At 40.0% G+C, this 22582-nt stretch overlaps 1 protein-coding gene and 1 pseudogene across 1 annotated transcript; both read left to right on the top strand.

The window, feature by feature from the left end:
- Window positions 1–5145: 5145 nt before the first annotated feature.
- Window positions 5146–9440, top strand: LOC122135125 (cytochrome P450 2B4-like). Its single transcript, XM_042713640.1, is given in 10 exon segments — window positions 5146–5468; window positions 5644–5673; window positions 5675–5804; window positions 6111–6263; window positions 6953–7097; window positions 7477–7666; window positions 7882–8023; window positions 8599–8786; window positions 8853–8994; window positions 9081–9440. Coding segments are annotated over 10 exon segments (1545 nt in total). The 5' UTR covers window positions 5146–5228; the 3' UTR covers window positions 9266–9440.
- A 7502-nt stretch (window positions 9441–16942) lies between these two features.
- Window positions 16943–20308, top strand: LOC122135146 (annotated as a pseudogene).
- The last annotated feature ends 2274 nt before the right edge of the window (window positions 20309–22582 follow it).

Genomic DNA, 22582 nt, shown 5'->3' on the forward strand with positions numbered 1-22582 from the left:
GTCCAGTGTCAAGTACCCATAGTCAGTGATGGTCTGGGGTTGCCATGTCAGCTGCTGGTGTTGGTCCACTGTGTTTTATCAAGCGCAGGGTCAATGCAGCTAGCTATCAGGAGATTTTAGAGCACTTCATGCTTCCATCTGCTGAAAAGCTTTATGGAGATGAAGATTTCGTTTTTCAGCACGACCTGGCACCTGCTCACAGTGACAAAAACCACTGGTAAATGGTTTACTGACCATGGTATTACTGTGCTCAATTGGCCTGCCAACTCTCCTGACCTGAAACCCATAGAGAATCTGTGGGATATTGTGAAGAGAAAGTTGAGAGACGCAAGACCCAACACTCTGGATGAGCTTAAGGCCGCTATCGAAGCATCCTGGGCCTCCATAACACCTCAGCAGTGCCACAGGCTGATTGCCTCCATGCCATGCCGCATTGAAGCAGTCATTTCTGCAAAAGGATTCCCGACCAAGTATTGAGTGCATAACTGAACATAATTATTTGAAGGTTGACTTTTTTTGTATTAAAAACACTTTTCTTTTATTGGTCGGATGAAATATGCTAATTTTTTGAGATTACCCATGATTGCGGTTTTGAGTAATGAACCAGGCTGGGAGTTTTTAAAAGCCTCAGGAATCTTTTGCAGGTGTTTAGAGTTAATTAGTTGATTCAGATGATTAGGTTAATAGCTCGTTTTAGAGAACCTTTTCATGATATGCTAATTTTTTGAGATAGGAATTTTGGGTTTTCATGAGCTGTATGCCAAAATCATCAGTATTAAAACAATAAAAGACCTGAAATATTTCAGCTGGTGTGCAATGAATCTAAAATATATGAGTACTGCCAGTTTACCCAGTAGTATCTCGACACCCCAGGTTGCCAGTTGGTGGCAAACATAACGTATGGCAGCTGTGGAAGCCAGAAAATGATTCTTCCTGACCTAAAAAGCCTCTGCATCCATGTAAAATATTATATGACCAGAGACATTAGAATGAGGATGACATTTTTTATTAATTTACAGTGTAAGGCTCATTGCCTTCCATTGTCAATTGCGCTCATTCCTGTTGCGTACGTGTCCTCAATCTGGCAACCTGCATGAGCATAGAGAGGGTGGGTTGGGAGAAACATTAATTTGAATTTGGACTGAAGTACCCATTTCAACCTCTAATGGTCAATATTATTTACTTCACCTTTAAATTGAAAATTTAAAAGGCAAATTAATTGCAAGATTGTTGATACATGCCATCACTGATGGCTCGTCAATAAAAAGTTCAAATTATAATGGAGACCTTGCTGGAAAATTAAGCTAAACCCAGTTTCCTTTGCCCACCAATCTCACTATATAGAGTCTGTAGCCTATAGCACTGTAGTAAAATCCCAGGCAACCCTTAGTCCAAAGGTTCACTGCTGTTTTTTTACTCTGCATTGTCTGACATGAATATTCCATTCATTTATAAAGAGACAGCAGCGATTCTACAATGGGTTATGTTTGAGAGTTAATGAGTTAGAAAATAGATAAAATGAAGTAGCCTATAATATGATTAGTTTGATTAATGTGACGCACACCTAGAGACAGACATGAATACTCAAATTGAATAATTCTGTTTCAGGTTTCTAGATTCTAAGTTTGTTTATCATTGTCATATTATACATTTTGCATTCTGCTCTTTTTATATAGATTACAAGTATTTTAGTTCATACCATAATACATTTTTCAATCCCCTGCTGAAAAAAAAAGAAACCATCATATAACTTGTAATGGTTTTACTGGTTATAATGAAAATCATTTTTTATGGATTTCTCTACTGGTAATTGGTCGGCTTTTGTTAAAACCACTAAATCTTAATGTAATATGTCCCAAAACACTTCAGGAAACCATTATTTAATGGTTTTAATGGTTAAAAGTTGATGGTTTGTAATGTTTGCAATGGGATTTGTAGTGATGTAGTGATTTCTGTGATGGTCTCTATTATTGTCAGCAGGGTCACCATGGGTTTTGTGATGTTATTTGCCATAAATGCGATAGGATTGCTGTAATATTGTGAGATAGTAGTGACTGCTTGTAGTTGTGCCTATGGGCCTATTTGGGAGAAAATCCAGGGCCGTCTTTTACTCCCAGTCCATCCCTGTACGCCACTGTTCATGAGATTCAGCGCTGTGCCAACATTGTACCCTCTGGCGTGTTTCATGAAACAACTCAACAAAACTACGAGGAAACGACATTCCCAAGGTAACGAACAGAGCATGGCTGTGTTGCGTTTCTTGATTGTTCCACTAACAAACACTCTTTTTAGGGCACCGAGATATTTACTAACTTTTGTTTTATACATTTACTAACTTTTATTTCTAACAAGATAATTACTTACAGTACAGTAATTTTAACTGATAAGGAGCACTGGACGTACCCAGACACTTTTAACCCAGAGAATTTCTTATATGACAATAGACTTTCCAACATTTACAGGAGTTTCCAAAGCTCAGATCTTTGTTTTTAGACATAGCTCTTCAACTTGATATTAATAATTTTAACCCTGAAAGAATTATATTCTAGTTTAATAGTTATGGTTTTGAAAAAGGATGTTGTATTTATTTAAGTGTAGAATCTGCTATCACAATAAATGACTGTAACACTGTAAAGCTTTTCTCTCATAATGTAATCTCTCATGTGACTGCTAATATTACAACAGTCAGGCCTGTACAGGTGTAAACCGGATTTATATCTTGTAGGCATGGCTTGATTCAAGGTGGAGCCGTAGCAAACCCTCCTGTAACCTCCATCCCACATAGCAATTTTTCTCTGGCCCAGCTCCAGCCACACGACCAGCTTTTGCTTGGATTCCAGACAAGGGACACACATGGGCCATAGCTGGCCCAATTCTCAGCCAAGTTAATTACCCATAACTGACCATGAATTGGGCCAGATCAAAATGTAACATTGGAACCAAAACACAATCTTAAGTAAACCATATCAACACCAATCTTTAATTAGAAAGCCCAAAACAGCCACACCTGAGCCTAATCCACAGAGGAACTAAACCTGGCAGCCAAAATATGCGTCACAAATGGGCCATGACAGATCCATATAATAATAACAAACAAACAAACCAAATCTTAAGATACCAGAATAAACATTTTTAGGGTTTTACAGATGCATGATGATATAGTTGAAATATATTGTGTGAAAAATTTGCTCTTTTTGTGTTTTTTTTTTTTTTTTTTTTTTTTTTTTTTTTTTTGTTTTTTTTTTTTTTTCATTTGTTTATAGTTCTAGTTATTTAATAAGATTTATCAGATCACTTGTGTTTCCTGCATCTCTGTCAGCAGCTCCCATTACAAATTTTCTTGTAACTTCCCATTTTATTTTTTTATTTTTTTCTGAAGCTCGTGAAATCACAGCACAATTTATGAATATTTGTTTGCAATGAAAGTTCAAAACGTGTTTGAAATAGTTTCAGCCCATTAGTTCATGTAAGTGACGTCACCGATTGTCCCCACAATGCAGACTCTGTTTAAATTAATTAGTTTATAGTTACTTCCATTTATCTATTGACAAAGTACCAGCAAAATATTTACAAACTATCAAAACCGCTCATCTACACACACACACAAAAAAAAATTGTGATTAAAAGCTCAAATTTTCATTAACGAGCTCAAATCTACAGTTAGCTTACCTCTAATAGTTAGCCTCTATAGCTAGTTAATGGTTGTGATGCTAACGGTCTTTTTGAAGACACTAAACCATTCCTGTAAAGTAAAGATTCAACAGACACGTCAATTACATGTAAGAAAGAAATATTACTGTAATACTATTCTATAATATAAGATATAATATCATATAGTATTATGAGTCATGAATATAATTTCACATATATGTAAACACATAAAACGTTTGTTTTATACATACTAACTTTTATTACTAACAAGATAATTACTTAGAGCAATTTTAACTGATAAGCAGCACTGGACGTACCTAGACACTTTTAACCCAGAGAATTTCTTAGATAACAAAGCTGTTGTATAATAGTCCAGATGAGATCAGACTACCCTGCTGAAAAAAAAACAGCATATGCTGGTTTGGTTGTTTTTTGTTGTTGTTTTGTTGTTTTATTTTGGTGGTTTTTGCTGGTTTATGCTAGTCCTTTGCCAGCACACGACCAGCATAAACCAGCAAATGACCAGCATAAAACAGCATCCCAGCGTCAACACATACCTAACCAGCATATGCTGTATTTTCCAGCAGGGTAGACTTTCCAACATTTACAGGAGTTTCCAAAGTTCATGTCTGTGTTTTTAGACAGCTCTTCAACTTGACATTAGTTTTAACCCTGAAAGAACTATATTCTAGTTTAATCGTTGTTGTTTTGAAAAAGGATCTCATATCTATTTGTTGTAAAGTGAAGAATCTGAAATAAATCACAATAATCACAATAAATGACTTAAGTGCTGTAATACCACGGTAACACTGTAAAGCTTTTCTCTCATGATGTAATCTCTCATGTGACTGCTAATATTACCACAGTCAGGCCTGTACAGGTGTAAACTGGATTTATATCTTGCAGGCATGGCTTGATTATAGGTGGAGCCATAGCAAACCCTTCCGTAACCTCCATGAGCACTCCGGCAGACTCGTGAGCAGAAACAAACACAGATGCCAACAACAAGCAACTGTTCACCCAACTATTGTACAAGTCCCTTTTAAAGTACGTTGATTTAGTCCAGGTGCAAAACCATGTCTGCCAATCACCTGCAGTCTAACCACTCACTGAGACGTTACAGCATGTTTCGCCAGTGCCCTTTGCTATCACTTCACAGTCACCTTTACACACCTTTCCAGGCCTCTTTTCATAATCCCATTAATAAAGACAAGATTAGGGTGTAGAATACCCATTGGCTGTGCTGAGACTTAGTGTACACAATCATTGTCATGGTAGAAGAGAGCTTTGAACTAGTCAGTTATATAATCAACTTGTACAACTTGTCTTCTGCAGCATGTTTGTTCCTCTTTTCAGTGAGTGATAGTCATTTATATCCATTTAATCAGTGCTTTTAAAGATAACGTGAATGTTGTGTGTGTGTATATATATATATATATATGTTTTTTCTTCATGTCTTTAATGTTTAGGACCTTGCAGGCTTAGCAGTAATAACTTGTATAACTACACAAAAACATGAACTGGCACCTCAAACTCCCACTGTCTCCTCCCACTCTCGCTCTGTCTTTATAAAGCTCATGGTTGTCTGCTGCTCATGTCTGTCTTGGAATGAATCTGTCACCATGTGGACGACTCTTATGAAGTTAGACCTGGTCTCCGTTGGCATTGCTCTGTCTCTGGGCTTAATTTTTGTAGTTCTGTTTGAGATCTTCAGGATTAATTCCTACAGAGCTCAAACTCCACCTGGTCCCAGACCTCTGCCTTTTGTGGGAACCATACCATATTTTTTGAAGAACCCAATGGAGTTTATAAGATCGGTGAGTGTTTGGTTTGAGGTTTGCTTTGAGTATAGAGGCTTTGGTTTTGTGGAAAGGTGTTTTAAGATCTCTTTACTCTGTAAAATGTAAATGGTACGTTGACTTCATTCACAGGTGAGACTATGTCTAAGTCACTGTAGTTGTGTTAAAGTGCTGTGATATCTTCTCTGAGCAGTTATCTCAGTATGGAGAGATGGCCACTGTGTTATCTCGGGAGAAAGCCAGCGATAATCCGCAATACAATCCAGCTTGCGAAGGAAGCCCTGGTCCAAAATGCTTCATCTTTTTCAGGAAGGCCACATATACCACTTATAATCTGGATCACTGATGGATTCGGTCAGTAATACACTGTACCAAAACTGAATTGGTGTTGTAGAATCTTGGTACTGTACATCCACATTTTGATCATATAGAAAAAGTGTTTTTGTATCTGGTTGAAGCTGGTCTCGATCAGTTGAGCAACCAGCCAGTGAAGTTAGAGTCTCGAGCTTGAGGTCTTAGTCTTGGAACTTCTCAAGACCATGTAAATGTGGTCGTGGTCTGGATTTGGACCTCAAGCAGTCTACTGCATCCATTTCTGTTGTCTGTCTGTCTTTAATCAACTTGTCTATCTATTTCTTGTTACTATGTTCTCTCTCTCAGGTATAATATTGGTCACATTTGGTCACTCCTGGAGGCAGCAGAGACGGTTTGCTCTGCACACGCTCAGGAACTTTGGTCTGGGGAAGAAGTCTGTAGAGGAACGTGTGACAGAGGAAAGCAATTACCTGGTTCTTGAAATGCTCAAATCGGAAGGTTACTGATGATTTTAGTTTCTGTTTGAATGTTTTTTTTTTTATTTTTTTTTATTTTTTTCCAATGTTTTAGGCTTATTGTAGTGAAAGTGAAGTGATGTGTGCGGTGTGTATGGTGACCCATACTCAGAATTTGTGCTCTGCATTTAACCCATCCAAGTGCACACACACAGTAGTTAACACACACACACACCGTGAACACACCCGGAGCAGTGGGCAGCCATATTTTTATAGCACCCAGGTAACAGTTGGGGGTTGTGTGCCTTACTCAAGGGTCTCACCTCAGTCGTGGTATTGAGGGTGGAAGAGAGCGCTGGTTATTCACTACCCCCCCAAAAAATTCCTGCAGGACCTGAGACTCTAACCATTACGCCATGATTGCCCCATAGCATCTCAATCATGTTCCATCTGATTTCTGTTGAGTCTAAACATACTTTAAAAATTCTACTTTATGCAAGTATGCAGACATGAATTTCAAGTTCATGGTCCCATTGTCGATATTTGTATGAGTTCTTGTGTTGCTGAGGTGGTAACAAGCCTTAGTATTCAGGCTAGCTTCAACTGCCATTAAACCAGATGTATCATTCTGAAAGTTAGCTATAAATGTCAGCTTGAATTCATTTGCTTGGCAAGATTCTATTTAAATTATTAAAACAGTCAAAGACTAACACATGGTTTTCTTTGTTGAAGGCAAGCCTTTCAACCCCCAACATGCAACACAGAATGCCGTTTCCAACATTATCTGTTCCATCGTGTTTGGAGATCGCTTTGAATATGATAACAAGCACTTTGCATACCTTCTGGAAATCCTAAAGGAGAACATCTTTCAGACAGGGTCATTTGTTTGGACAGGTATGAACAAGTACTAAATATGTTGTTTTTAGCTCGTCACTGTTAAGTAACCAGCTGCATGTTCACTGTCTCCAGTACTGTAGGTTGTCGAGAAATTGCACTGTTACTCTTTTGCATTAAGTTAATCTTTACTAGACTTTACCAATAAAGATATGCAACTACTTGACCAGGTATGTCCAATGCTGTCCCTGGAGCATGTCCCCGTTTAACTCTAACTCTTCTTAAACTTGTTTGACGTTGTCATTATTATTAGAATCTAGCAGATGTTTTGGAACATGTTGGAACTAAACTGTGCAGGAAGGTGGTCCTCCAGGAGCAGGGACTGGAGACTCCTGCAGTTGATGCAGTATAGTTATATGTAGCCTTTCTCTTTTCCAGGTTTTTAACTTGCTTCCCATCATCAAACATTTCCCAGGGCCACACCAGAAATTCTACCAGAACGCTGAAGAGTTGAAGGCTTTCATCAGGGAAGCAGTCAAAACGCACAGAGAAACTCTGGATCCAGACAGTCCACGGGACTTTATTGACGCCTACCTGTTAGAGATTGAGAAAGTAAGATCATCATGACCAAACACTTCAAACCCTGTATAATCCACTCTTTGATGGTAGTTGGTGGTAACCCCAATCCCAGTTCTATCCTTGACTGGTTGATAGGATTTTTTTTTTTCCAGGAACAATAGTATTTTACAATGTGAAATCGCAGTGAGCTGCTAGGGAATTAGATATGCTTGGTTAAACTGAAATGCTTTGTATTTTCCTTGGAGCAGCAAAAGTCCAATGAAGACTCCACGTTTCATGAAGATAACATGGTAATGTCAGTAGCTGATTTGTTCCTGGCTGGAACTGACACCACAGCAACCACCATCAGATGGGGCCTCCTCTTCTTGACTAAAAACACAGATGTACAAGGTACTTAAGCTTGTCAGCATTCTGTAGCTCAAACAGCAGAGCTTGGTGCCAGGAATGCCAAAATGATGGGATCGATTCCTCAAGAATGCCTGAACTGATAAATATGTCATGTTCTGCAAGTTGCTTTGGATAGAAACTTCTGCTAAGCAGGTATAAAGCAGTAAAGATTGTATAAAGTGTTCTGTTCTTTTGCAAACAATTTGTCTAACTTGCTGCAACATGTCTTGAATATGCACAAATGCGTATATTAAGAATTGCCAGTTCATGCCTCCCTTGTTGGTCTGTTGTTGCTTTGAAGAGTTATGTACTATAATATTCTCTTTTCATTCCCACAACTACTGTTGCAAAGCTGTAGCATGCATGTTTTTTATGGAATTACTGGGTTAGAATAAATAGCAAAAATCTGTAAATGCAACTAGGTTGATACAGATTGTACCAAACAGGGAGTGCTGTCCCAAACGCACCATTGATTGAGCTAAAATAACAAGGTTTTGAAAGCACCATGTTGTGTCAGCTTAGTTGTACTAGCAGACTAATATTGAAAAATGTACTCATAAGTTTTTGTTTTATTACAGAGCGATGTCATGAGGAGATTGTTCAGGTTCTGGGTTATGACCGCTTACCCAGCATGGATGGCCGAGACAAACTACCGTACATATACGCCACTGTTCACGAGATTCAGCGCTGTGCCAACATTGTACCCTCTGGCGTGATTCATGAAACAACTCAGCCTACAAAACTACGAGGATACGACATTCCCAAGGTAACAAACAGAGCATGGCTGTGTTGTGTTTCTTGATTGTTCCACTAACAAACATTGTCTTTTTAGGGCACCGAGATATTAACTAACTTCACAGCGATTTTAACTGATAAGGAGCACTGGAAGTACCCAGACACTTTTTACCCAGAGAATTTCTTAGATGACAATGGACATTTCTTCAAACCAGAGTCTTTCCTCCCTTTCTCCTTGGGTGAGTCACCTGTGACTATGACTTCAGTAGATCAAGAGTGAACATAACTAGGTTGATGGAGGTTGTGTTTTATCTCCATTTATCAGGTCCGAGGGTCTGTCTCGGTGAGATCCTTGCTAAGACGGAGCTCTTCCTCTTCATCACTTCTCTCTTACAGCGGATTAGTTTCTCCTGGCCACCTGGTGTGGAGTGGCCAGACATGAATGGGATTGTCGGTATAGTCCGCTCTCCTGAGCCATTTGACATCATCTGCCACAGCAGAGGATCTTAAGAGTACACTTTCCAAGTTTAACTCAATGTTAATCGTTTTAGCTCTGAAGAAATTATACTCTAGTTTAATAGTTATGGTTTTGAAAAAGTGACACATATGCTGTACTCATTGTAAAATATTGTATCTGATTTCACAATAAATTACTTCAGTGCTGTAAAACCACTGTAAACACTGATTTTCTTTTCACTTTTTTGTGATGTCATCTCTCATTTGACAGCCAGTATTATTACAGACAGGCCTGTACAGGTCTAATCTAGATGTATATCTTGCTGGTATGGTTCGTATTTTACGTGGAGCTGCAACACACCCTGTTCTTGTGCATATTTGAATTTGTATAACTGGCTGATTAATGGATCATGTACATCATTGTAAGCACGTTATGTATATGCCTGCAACAATCAGTTCATTTGAGTGGACAAAACACACATATGCTTTAAATATCAAAGCTTCAGTACATTTTTTTTTGGGAGGATACATTATTTAAAAGGACAGTGTTTAAAAAAGTCTTATTACAAATGTAATGGTTACAAGTTCTTGTGAACATTTCTTCTAAAACATTTTAAGTAGAATGTAGTTAAAATTTGCTAATTTTATTATACCAAGTTAATCATTTATATGTCTTACACCAAGACTGAGAAAAACAATCCTGAGTTGCCTAATCACAGTTGATACAACTTCCTCGATTTTACCATTATTTCCTGATTTGTGCGTGACCACATATAACAATTAAGTGCTTTTGTGGTCTTCAAAGTATGTAAACAATATATTTAAATGCTCTATCGTGTATTTTAAGAATACACTCTATTTTCGTGATTGAAATCTGGTCACATTGAATAAAGATGTGGTATAAAAAAATACTGGTTATTCTAGTTATACTATATACTATAATGCTATTGTCTGTGGTCACAGTTTAGAGGAGCGCAATGTTTAAATTTGTAGTTACTGCTGTGGTCATGTAGTCAAGTGTCCTGTTTTTTTGTTTGTTTGTTTGTTTTTTGACGCCAAAGTATTGTGGGATGACAAAACTGTAAACAATGGCTATCCTCCAGACTTAATAGCAGCAGGGAGAAGGAATGTCTGGACACCGAGTCCCTTCAGCCGTCCAGCACCTCAGAGTCGAGGAGGAGTGGGCAGGACCTGCGTGCTTTGCTTAAAGTAACAACTTTAGGGTACTTGACCATCAGATCCCAAAGTGCTTTCTTCAGCTTCATCAGGTCAGTGCTTGGTTCTGAGAATGGATGGATGAATGGACAGATAATATAACATGAAAATTTTTGGTTACTACAAAAATAGAGAGAGAAAAAACAAGGTCAAAAGAGAAATTCCCCTTTTTGATCAAATATTGGTCTTCTGCCACTTCTTCTGCAGCAAACCAGTACTAGGAAACCATTCTGAACTTTGAGGAATTCCTTCTGGGAAAGGGAAGGAAATGGGAAATACATGTGTTTTCCTTCTTTTGTAAGTAGCTGCAATGCTTTACCGTTCTGTTATGGTTGTTCATAGATTATAGGAATTGCTGTTATTATGCTTAAAGGGGTCATATGATGCGATTTAAATTTTTCCTTTTCTCTGTGGAGTGTTACAAGCTCATAAAGAAGATCTGTAAAGTTGCAAAGACTAAAGTCTCAAATCCAAAGAGAAATTCTTTATAAAATTTAACACTAGACCCCCCCCACCCCCACCCCAAAACGACTCATTCTAACATGCCCCTACATCTCTACATCAGTATGTGGGAAGATTTGCATAACGCCGCCCAGATTTTACGCAAAGAAAACGCGTACCATTTATTCTTGTTGTAGTATTGTTGTTGCTGCTGCCACCGCCATGTGTGTGTTTCACTGTGAAAGCGAAACTACTTTGTTTGGCCTTTCAAAAGAGGACGATATCCGCTTCGTTATGCCTGGAGCTCTGCACTGTGGATCTCTGGATCGGCTTTCACCATGGACAAAGCGGAGTACAACATGGGGTCATCACATGTGGTTGCCGCAAGCCAACAGATCCTCCTTCATAGAAACCGCCGGCCTTGCCATTCTCAAGCTGCCTGCGGCTCACTCTAGACTACGGCTCACTCTAGGCCTCCGGCCTCTGCACAGTCAAGGCTGCGGTGTGTGACTCTGTTTCGTTGAGAAAGCAAAACTACTTTGTTTGGCCTTCCAAAAGAGGACACGGCTAGAAATCATGCTTATATCATGTTTATAATGGGTTTTATGTTTAGGTCTCGTCGCTCTGGCCGGACAAGGCATCACAATATGTTAAGGGGCATAACATTTACGTCACACGCTTGAGGTATTCGGCCAATCACAACGCACTGGATAGCTGGCCAATCAGAGCACACCTCGCTTTTCAAAGAGCATACCAGCGGTATCCAGTGGGCCTCCCTCCAACCAGATGTCGATCTCAGCATCGGAGGGAGAGCTGTCCGATGAAGTTTCGCCTGCGCTGCCACCCTCTGGGATGGTGGCAAAGCCTGAACTGGATCCAGAGATGACAGCTATGCTTTCCCAGGCCGCCAAGAGGGTAGGGCTTGAGTGTAAATCTCCACCGCGTCCTGAGCCCTCGCGGCGTGATGATTGGTTTCTCGAGGTGGCTCACGCTGGTTCTCAGTTGGGCCTTTCTTCCTGGAAGATGGCTCACCAGGTCATGGATGGCAATTTTTACCGCCAGAAACTGGCCGGGGGGCTCCTCCTCCCTCACCACCCTCGACAGCGGGGCAGCAAAGGGGTATTCAATGATTCCCCCAGTGGAGCGGGCGGGGTAGCGATGCAATTGTGTCTTAAGTCTGCCTCCTGCTGACGGGGAGACCCAGTGCTTCCTTCCTGGGCCTATAGGCATTCATCTGGTCTAACCGGCAGTGTCTATATGGCTTACGGGGAAGCTGAAGGACCTGCACGAGGGTGGTCATGATCTGGAAGTTCTGAAAGAACCACCACTGACTTCGTGCTCCGAGCGACGAAGGTCACCGTGTGTTCTCTGTGTCGTGCGATGTCCATGCTTGTGGTCCAGGAGTGTCATCTCTGTCTGAGTCTGGTCGAAATGAGGGACGCCGACTAAGATCAGTTCCTTAACGCCCCTTGTGTCCCAGACCGGCCTCTTCGGCGACCCGGTCAATAACCTGGCCCAGCAGTTCTCGGCTGCACGGGAGCAGACTGAGGCAGTCCAACCTTTTGCCCGGCGGGCAACTGCTGCCTCCATCCATCTGCTGGCAGCAGCACCCCCAGCCTGCTCATCGCGGAGGGCAGCCCCCTGCGTCCACCCCCGGCTGCTGCGCCGCCCCACCCATGGCCCCCGTCAAAACCTGGCGGTGAGCGGAAGAGCAAGAGGCCCTGGTGTAGCATCTGCTTAGGATCATGTACGATCATTTGGGCTTTATGTTGTAGGGATTCCTTTGACATTTGCATATAAATTATAGAATCTGGCCCCATAGTATACATTTATATGAGTGCTTAATGGCAAGGTTTACCCCCATTATCTGGAAGATACTGAGCAGACCTTCTTTAAGGTCTCCCCATCCAACTTCAAACACATTCCAAGATAACTAGATAGCCCTCGATGCCAGACACCTAATGGGCCTGGCTGAGCAGCCAACTCACATGTGATGATAGAAGTGGTACACACACACACACACAGCCTTAGCCTTACACACACACACACACACTGTATTCATTTAGACTATAATTAATCAGTTACAAATGTATCTGGTATATGCATGTATTGTTTGTATGTTTCACTATGGTAGTAGCCTAGTTATCATTCTTTATTCGTATAAGTTAGACTCTCAATGCTTATACTCAGGTATATGAGTGGATCTCTTCTTTAAGATCTCCGACATATGTTGTCCTTGGGATCAAAATGATCTGCTTTTTATTCCCCAAACAATTATGTACACTATGTGAGCCTTAAATTCATCATACTATTTGTACCATAGTTTGGGTTACCAGATAACCAGTTCATCGTGGCATTCATAAAATATGCAAATCAGGTGTCTTTGAGACAAAGAAACACATTCCCGCTGAAATTATATATACTTGTTATTGGTCAAACCAACCAAAAGGGGTGTTACAGGGAAACCAGATAAAATGTGACATCTATGTTACATGTGTGTATGTTTGTGTCCAGTCAGATGTTGCATGTTCCCCTGTAGTGTAGTTTAATAAACATTCATATGTATTCACACTTGGTTGTCTGTGTTTGCTGCTCACGGGACGAGGTCACTTTAACGTTCTGGTTTCGTTACATGCTCTGGAGCAATGTATTAGTAGTAAAATTATTTTTCGTGACCAGAGAAATTATTTTACTTAGAGTCAATAAACGATTAACACTGTCCACCCTGCAGACGAACAAATCTTTTTATTGTACAATTAATGATATAATGCTACAAGTAATTCCTGAAGATGAATGTAATTAATAATAACCCGTTATGATAAATTATGTACATCTCACTTTGAGCTAATTTGTTACACCGGGACGGGCGACCCAGAGAGAGGTAGCTGCTTTCTGGTGGATGGTGAAGGCACCTGGAGGAAGGCCAGGTGGAGAATCTGGAAATCTCGACGAGAGAGCGGTTTTCTCTATCTCTGGGTCCCAGGAAGGCACGGAGAGTTGTGGACGCCGGACCTCACTCATCCTCCTACTTCACCAGATGGCAGCAGTGGGCAGTTCGAGAGCGTCAACGAAGGCATTACTCACGACCCTCTGCCAACCTGTGGAACCAGGTGAGCCTTGCACCCCACACTCACACCCCTCTGCGGGCATGGCTGTGCTTTCGCTGGTCCCGCTTGTATGGTTTCTAAGTGCCTGGTCAGCGTTACCCAGCTATGCGATTCAGTTCACCCGGCGTCCCCCCAAGTTCAGCGGTATCCACTTCACTACAGTGAAAGTGTCCGATGCTCCTGTTCTGCAGGTAGAGATCGCAATCCTACTGACGAAGGACGCAATAGAGCCCGTCCCTCCAGCCAATAAGAGGATGGGGTTTGACAGCCCTTACTTCATTGTACCCAAGAAAGGCGGTGGGTAATGACCGATCTCGGATCTGCGAGTTTTGAACCGGGCCCTTCATCGGCTACCATTCAAGATGTTGATGCAGAAACGCATCTTCAGGTGAGTCCATCCCCAAGATTGATTTGCAGCAATCAACCAGAAGGAAGCATATCCATGTATTGATCCTTCTGTGACACAAAACTTTCTGCGGTTCCTGCCCTTCGGGCTTTCCCTGTCTCCCCGTGTCTTTCCGAAAGTCACGGAGGTGGCTCTTGTTCCCCTCAGAGAGCAGGGTGTTCGCATTCTCAACTATCTCTGTGTTTGGGTGGTGGTTGTTGTTTCTCGGGATCAGTTGTGCGAGCACAGGCACCTGGTGCTCCGGCACCTCAGCCTGTTGGGCCTTCGGGTCAACTGGAAAAAGAGCAAATTCTGATTTGCTGATTTGGAGCCAATCTCAACCAGTGAGGTAGTGCTTTGACAATGGTGAGTGGAACTACTTGTTCCGAGCACCGGCCTACACCTAATAGGGGCGCAGGCGGCTTGCACAGGGCACTGGAAGGGGCAGTACCCATGGCTCTTTGGTAGGGATCCCAATTCGTCAGTCACCGATTTGATGTCAAAAGTGACAGACTGAAAGGGAAAGTCTCGGTTATGTATGGTAACCCTTGTTCCCTGAAGGAGGGAACGGAGACGTCACGTCCCATCGCCACGGTTGCTGTACCGCTGCTGAGCGGCCATGTCGGCCAAAAGTTTTGGCAGTGACATAAATTTTGTGTTTTGCAAAGTTTGCTGCTTTAGTATCTGTCGATTATTTTCCCACGTTTCTATGGTATACTGAAAAACAATGATATGCATATCATAATTTTTCAAGCTCATATTTTTTCTATTGATTTTATTGGTATAATGATTTAATGATTAAATTGTTGAAGTTTTTTCTTTTTTTCTTCTTTATTTCTTGCTGGATATTAGCTTCTGGGCCAAATCCTCACTGATGGCAATCTATTCTTGCCTTGTTAGTTCTCGGAGTTGATCACAATTTGTGGGCGTCTGCCTGTCCACTCGCCTTTTGAGGACAGACCACAGGTTCTCTGTGGAATTGAGATCTGGAGAGTTGCCTGGCCACGGATCCAAAATTTGAATGTAATGATCTTTGAGCCACTTCTTTATCACTCTTGCTTTGTGACATGGTGCTCCATCGTGCTGGAAAATGCACAGATCATCACCAAACTGCTGGAAGAAGTCACTCTTGCAGGACGTTTTGATACCATTCTTCATTCATGGCAGTGTTTTTTGGGCAGAATTATGAGAGAGCACATTCCCTTGGTTGAAAAGCAACCCCACACATGGATGGTCTCAGGATGCTTCACTGTTGGCAAGTCACAGGATCAATGGTAGCGTTCACTTTTTCTTCTCCTGGCAATTGATTTTCCAGATGTCCCAAACAGTTGGAAGGGAGCTTCATCAGAGAAAATAACTGTGCACCAGTCTTCTGCTGTCTTGTACTTACTGCAGAATTTCAGTCTGTCCTTGACATTTTTCTTGGAGAGAAGTGGCTTCTTTGCTGCTCTTCTTGACACCAGGCTGTTGTCAAAAAGTCTTGGCCTCACTGTGCGTGCAGATGCACTCACACCAACCTGTTGCCATTCCTGAGCAAGCTCTGCACTGCTGGTCAAACAATTCTGTAGCTGACTTCTCAGGAGGAGACCATCCTGGCACTTGCTGGACACTGTAGGTAGATCCTAAAGACTTCTTCACTGCAGTCGAACCTCTCTCCTTGAAGTTCTTGATGATCCGGTAAATGGTTATTTTAGGTGCAATATTCTTTGTAGCAATTTCCTTGCATGTGAGACCATTTTGATGCAAAGCAATGATGACTGCAAGTGTTTCTTTGGAGGTAACCATTGCTAATAAAAACAGAATTATTGGAAGTGCTTCTTCCCTCCTTTTTTAGCAATAAGTCTGCTCTTACAATCTAATTGGTATGATAGTGATTTCACCTTAGTACCCATTCACACTTTCACATGCACTACTGATATGATTAGTCAATTAATGTTAGCATATCAAAAAACAGTGAATTTTTTTGAGAAGTTAATTTTTTGGCCAAAGAAGCTTTTAGCAAGTAATTAAAATGCATCTGATCACACTACACAATAATCTAGAAACAATGTAAATGGGGAGATCATGTGACCCTTCGACAGCGGTGCCCGCACAGTCCTTCGCTCTGCTAAATTTGTCAAATATTCTGCAATCCTGATAGTAAATTTCGAACCACTTTCTATTTACTCCATCATGAGTACTTCAAAGGTCAAGGACAATCGGAAAAGAATGATTGAGCAATCGCCAATAAAGAAAAAATTCAAAGACTCCACCATCATTATAGAAGAGCTCGACGGCGCCATTGCTAACGGTATCAAGCTAGCACTTAAAGAGCAGCAAAGTACTTTGGATTCTGTTGTGGCCTCGACAGTAAAAGATGCGATAGACTCTGTACTGACCCCGATATTGCATGACCTACATATGGACATACTAGTGACCAATAATTCTGTAAAAGAGCTAAAAGCACAAGTTGAAAAGCTAGTCATCGCGGTGAAACAGACACGTGAACGGGTCGATTCAGTTCAGGCAGCTGCACGTGAGGATAGGAAAATAGTCACAAACCTGAGAAAACAGCTAGAACAACTTACCGATAAAGTGACGAACATGGAGGATAGGAACGTGCCACTGGTGGGGTTGCCAGAGGGGGTGGAAGGCTCCGGTCCAGCCGGCTTTCTCAGAGATAATCTTTCCAAGTGGATTCCTGCACTGAAAGGATGCAATATTGAGATTGAGAGGGTTTATCACGTGAATGAAAGAAGAAACAGTAATTCAGAGCGGCCACACACTCTTATCTTTAGTATGCTGAGATAGCAAGACAGATTTACGACAGATGCACGGCAGGCATACCCGGTGAAATATACGCAGGATATAACATGAATGCACTGTAAGTCGCTTTGCATAAAAGCGTCTGCTAAATGCATAAAAATTAAAAAAGATTATAAAAATTCATTAAACTATGGCACAACGGTGAGCAGATGATGTTCGACTCTTCTCAGAAAGCAGAGGATTTTATCAGCTCACTGCCACAGAAGAAGCATCTGTAAGGGAAACAGGTCAGTTTAGCTCAAAGGGAGTCATTTAAGATTTTAAAGGGAATTTGAACAGAATCACTGTTTTACGACTGATCACTGAGACGACCAGCGATTCGTTGAACGAGCCATATAACATCAACTCTGCAATGGATATTAATATCCAAAGTATAGTGAAAGCACTAGTAATTAGCACAGTAACAAGATCGGCAGTTTAAGACATTAACTTGTAAGCACAAAACACAAGATACTTCTCTTTTCAATATGAATAAGGCTTTATTAGATAAATCTAAGACATATAAACTAATCTAACACATAAGCACACGCACTCACATATTCACACAAGTTGCAGGAGGATAGAAAGTTAGGAAAGAATGGGGTTTAAGAATGAAAATATGAAATCCCAAGTTTACAGCAATACGTGAAATTGCATAGACATGAACAACCATCAATCACTTAATTAACCCTCACATTGAGTTCCTCAGTGAGATCAGAGTGTGGAGGTACGTTACTTGCGTTGCCTGTGTAAAGGGTGTTCCCTTTGTTCTAACTGAAAAGGGGGTTTCCTGAGGTTGCTGATTGGCTGGAAGTTCAGTAGTCATTGAAGTGACGTCTTGGGAAGCCCGTGGTTGGGCGTTGCTTGACAATGCGGAGTTGTGGGCTGGTTGAAGTTTTAGACGGGCACGCGAGGTCAGACTTAGAGACACAGCGTTACAAAACTCAGAACACGATGGTGCACATTTGATGGTGTCCTGAGTATTTAAACTGGCCTTTTGGCCACACCCCAGATGTTGTCTTGACCAATTAGATATTGACTTTGCTCGGGGTGTTGCGATGTTTGTCCTACCCATTCATAAATCATATGTTATCTTATCTATCACGTGGTCCGAATTTTCCCGCTCTTGCAGGGTATAATTTTGGACTTGATTCCTATGATAAGAATATGATACATTTGACAAATAACTGATGGTCAGAAATGTTTCAAGCAAGAAGATTTGAACACACACATAATAAAGATGAATATGAATCCTTAAGCTAATTTGGGTTCAGAGTTGTCGTTCCTTTTTTGTGCTACTTTTATTTTATACAAACAGACATTAATATCTTTATGTATTTCATTTGAAATTTAAAAAAAGCTTGCGCACTCGGGTGGTTTGATATATAGAGTTGCTTTGGGGAGATCTCATTTTGTGTGGGTTGGATTGTGCCATCTTCTGGTCGACCATCTGTTTCCTCTGTGTGTCCTTGAATTGTTGATTGCATTGCAATGCCTTTTTCTGTCAAATCTGTTCTGTCAAATCTGTTCTGTCGACTTGAGAGAGGGTGTAGTCGGGCCTTAGTTTAACCTCTAAAAACTTGGCTCATCGTCTTATATATTTCAGGGTTATTCATGAAGCATGTGTAGTGGCTCTGGGTGTGTGGATGATGTCTGTTGTTGTTGTTTTGGTGTTTTGTGGTGTTTGTTGTTTGTATAAAAATAAATAAAAACTTGATCACACAAAAAAAGAAACAATGTGAATGAGCACCACAACAGCTTAAGCAGCAAACTTTGCAAAACACAAAATTTATGTCACTGCCAAAACTTTTGACCATGACTGTAGTATATTGAGAGGAAGCAGATGATAGTCCTCAATACAATCCATGTCACTAAAGAAGCCTTAGTTAAGGAAGATTTTTCTGGAAGACCATCTATGCCTCTTGTAGAATGGATAACTAATGGACTCTGTCAGTAACATTATTTAGATTTTTGAAATGACTTCATAATATTTAATTCTAGTACCATTTTTGGTTCCCCAAAGAACATTTCAGTGCTCAGTTCTTAAAAGAACCACTTTCTTCTTAGTTCGACAAACATTTTTTGTCACTATATAAACCTTTTTGGGCAAAAGAAAGTTTCATAAAATGTTAAAGGTTCTTCATGGAATTATAGAAGAGTACAGATTAGAAGGTCTGTTTTCTCTTTCTCAGGTATAATAATGGTCACATTTGGTCACTACTGGAGGCAGCAGAGACTGTTTGCTCTGCACATGCTCAGGAATTTTGGCCTTGGGAAGAAATCAGTAGAAGATTGTGTGTTAGAGGAAAGATGCTATCTGATTGCTGAAATGCTCAAAGCAGAAGGTATGAAATGTTCACGCTCTATTTCAACTCATTCCACAGTGTCGGGCTGCAAACAAGCTCATCTGTGCTTTCAAAGGTCCAACAGCATCTAAGAACTCTTTCTAAAACATTTCTTGTATTTGTGACATTAAAATGGTTGACTCTTTACAAATGTTTTCAATATTTAAATTCACATTTCTATTTATGTTGGATTGGATATAAAAGCACAGATCCTTTTCACACATACTGATGCATGTGTGCACATTTCTATTTATGTTGGATTGGATATAAAAGCACAGATCCTTTTCACACATGCTGATGCATGTTTCTCTGTAGGAAAGTCTATAAACCCCCAACATACAGAATGCTGTTTCTAACACAATCTGTTCCATCATGTTTGGAGTGCACTTTGACTACGATAACAAACGCTTCTTATACCTTCTGAAAATCCTGAATGAAAACTTCATGCTCACAGGGTCACCTGCGGGACAGGTATGATCACATTCTTCATTTTATTTTATTTTACTCATTTATTTGTTACTGGCCATGGCTACCCTATGTGAAGATAATTATTATCAGTTCTCATTTGCATACACGGAGAAACTAGTTGTAGCTGCAGTAAACCGATGGATTTGTTTTATCTGGAGCAGCAAAAATCCAACAAGGACTCCACGTTTCATGAGGAGAACAAGGTTATATCAGCAGCTGACCTGTTCCTGGCTGGAACCGACAACACAGTGACCACCATCAGATGGGGTCTCATCTTCTTGTTTCAAAACCCAGATGTACAGTACAAGGTGCTAAAGCTAAACACTAGCAAAAGATAAGAACACCAGGGGTCATCCAACCCTAATCCAACACACCTGAACCAAGCTCTTACTACGTATACTTGAAACTTCCAGACAGATGTGTTGAGGCAAGTTGGAGCAAAACTCTGCCCTGAACTACACTCTTGATCTGGAAAGCAATATGAAATTGAAAACATTTCAGCATTAATGTGCAGTCACATAAGTGAAAATTCATGGGTTCAGTCTGTATTATTTATTCTGTGGTCAAAGTGGTATATCTGCATAATTTACTCAACTGAACCCTTTGCAAAATCTGCATAGAGAAATGTCTTGCTTCCCACTGAAATTAATGGATTTTACAAAACAATGATGAATGTAGTCGCACTCTAATATATATTTTCAGTTTTTCACTTGACATGAATGTATCTTAACAGTTTTGAATGTTTAAGCACAGCTATATTTTTGTTTATATAATCAAAAAATAAATGTATATTTTACTGTCATTTTGACCATTTTTATTATAATTATTTTATTATAAATGCATGTTTTATTGTATAATAAAGTGTATGCATATGTACTTTTATGTGATTTGAATAGGAAAACTTTTATTTTTAAAATGGGATGCAGTCAAACAGTTTTTTCAGATTCCTTTCAAATATGAAGTAAATTTGTTCATCTTTTTTTCAACAATAAACATTAATCAGTAAATTTAAAGTCAAACTCTGCACCAGAGTACATCACAAAGTAATGGGTTTATAGGTGGAGCCAAAACTCGCATGTGCATTTATGTCCATTTTGTAGATGTAGAAGAGTTTGTTTCTTCATGGGTTAAGGTTTTGGTTAATTTAGAAAAATGAAAATTTGCTTAAAATGTATTCTGCATTGGGTGGTTGAAGTCAGAATGCCTCAGAATGTCAGAACTTTACAGCAGAAAAAAACATGTTTACAGCCTGGTGCAAAAAATGATTTTTGTCTATATAGCTAATATTGCCCTTCATGACAACTGTGAGGGGGGTGAATTTTTTTATAACTCATCCGTTTAAATTATATTAAGTCTTAAAGTTCTGCATAATTAAGGGCGTGGCCACGTGAGTGACAGGTGGATTGCTGCTGCTGACAATGCCGTAGCGTTAAGTGGGCGTGGCTTCAGCAACCAGCTCCCGCCTTTTTGCCCATTTGCGATTATCCGGGAGAGTCGCGCGGTGACGCGCTGCCAAGATGGCGACGGCCCGCTCTGCACACTTTGAGCTTCAAAACCGCTCTTGAGGAGTCTATGGATGACGTCACGGACACTACGTCCATGTTTTTATACAGTCTATGGTTTTACCTCACCTAAAAAGAAAAAGTAATTTTTTCAATGGTGATGTACCAAGATGCAAAGATGTGAAAATATAAATGCTAGAAAGACATCTATCAGTAATACTGAACTGGCCAAACGAAATAAACATGACTCTGCTCTTCAAGTAAAAAAAATTAGTAGGAGCGGGTAATATAAGAGAGGCAAATTTTACATTCTGCTGGTTTGGCAGACTAGCTGATGAACCAATATGTAACAACCTAATCAGAAGTATACAAACACCTACTGCAATTAGTGACATGATATCTCTTTTTAGACTTAACAAGGAAGTATTTTAGTAATATCTGCCTATGCACCTGAACCAGCAGACAACTAGAAATGCTTCTCAGGTCATCTCCTGAATATGGCTGGCTTGATACCATTTTTTAAGAACCGATCCCAATCCGATCCCAGAAATTTGGAGTATCGGATGATACCGATATCGATCCAATAACATTGCGTTTTGTGTGTGTGTAGAATTTCTGTACCTCAGTGTGTGAGTGCACAATCATTTTATATATATATATATATATATATAGAGAGAGAGAGAGAGAGAGAGAGAGATACAGTACAGGCCAAAAGCCAAAAGTTTGGAAACATTACTATTTTTAATGTTTTTGAAAGAAGTTTCTCATCAAGCCTGCATTTATTTGATCAAAAATACAGAAAAAAATGTAATATTGTGATATATTATTACAATTTAAAATAATTGTTTTTAAATTTATTATACTTTAAATTATCATTTATTTCTGTGATGCAAAGCTGAATTTTTAGGATCATTATCACATGATCCTTTACAAATCATTCTAATATGATGATTCATTATCAAAGTTGGAAACAGTTCTGCTGCTTAATATTTTTTCAGAACGTGATACTTTTTTTAGGATACTTTGATGAATAAAAAGTAAAAAAAAAAAAAAAAAAAGAAGCTATGTTTTTAAAATATAAATATTTTGTAATAACAATATACGCTACTGGTCAGTTAATTTGG

Source organism: Cyprinus carpio, chromosome A23 (genome assembly GCF_018340385.1).
Source record: "Cyprinus carpio isolate SPL01 chromosome A23, ASM1834038v1, whole genome shotgun sequence".
NCBI classification, from domain to species: Eukaryota; Metazoa; Chordata; class Actinopteri; order Cypriniformes; family Cyprinidae; genus Cyprinus; species Cyprinus carpio.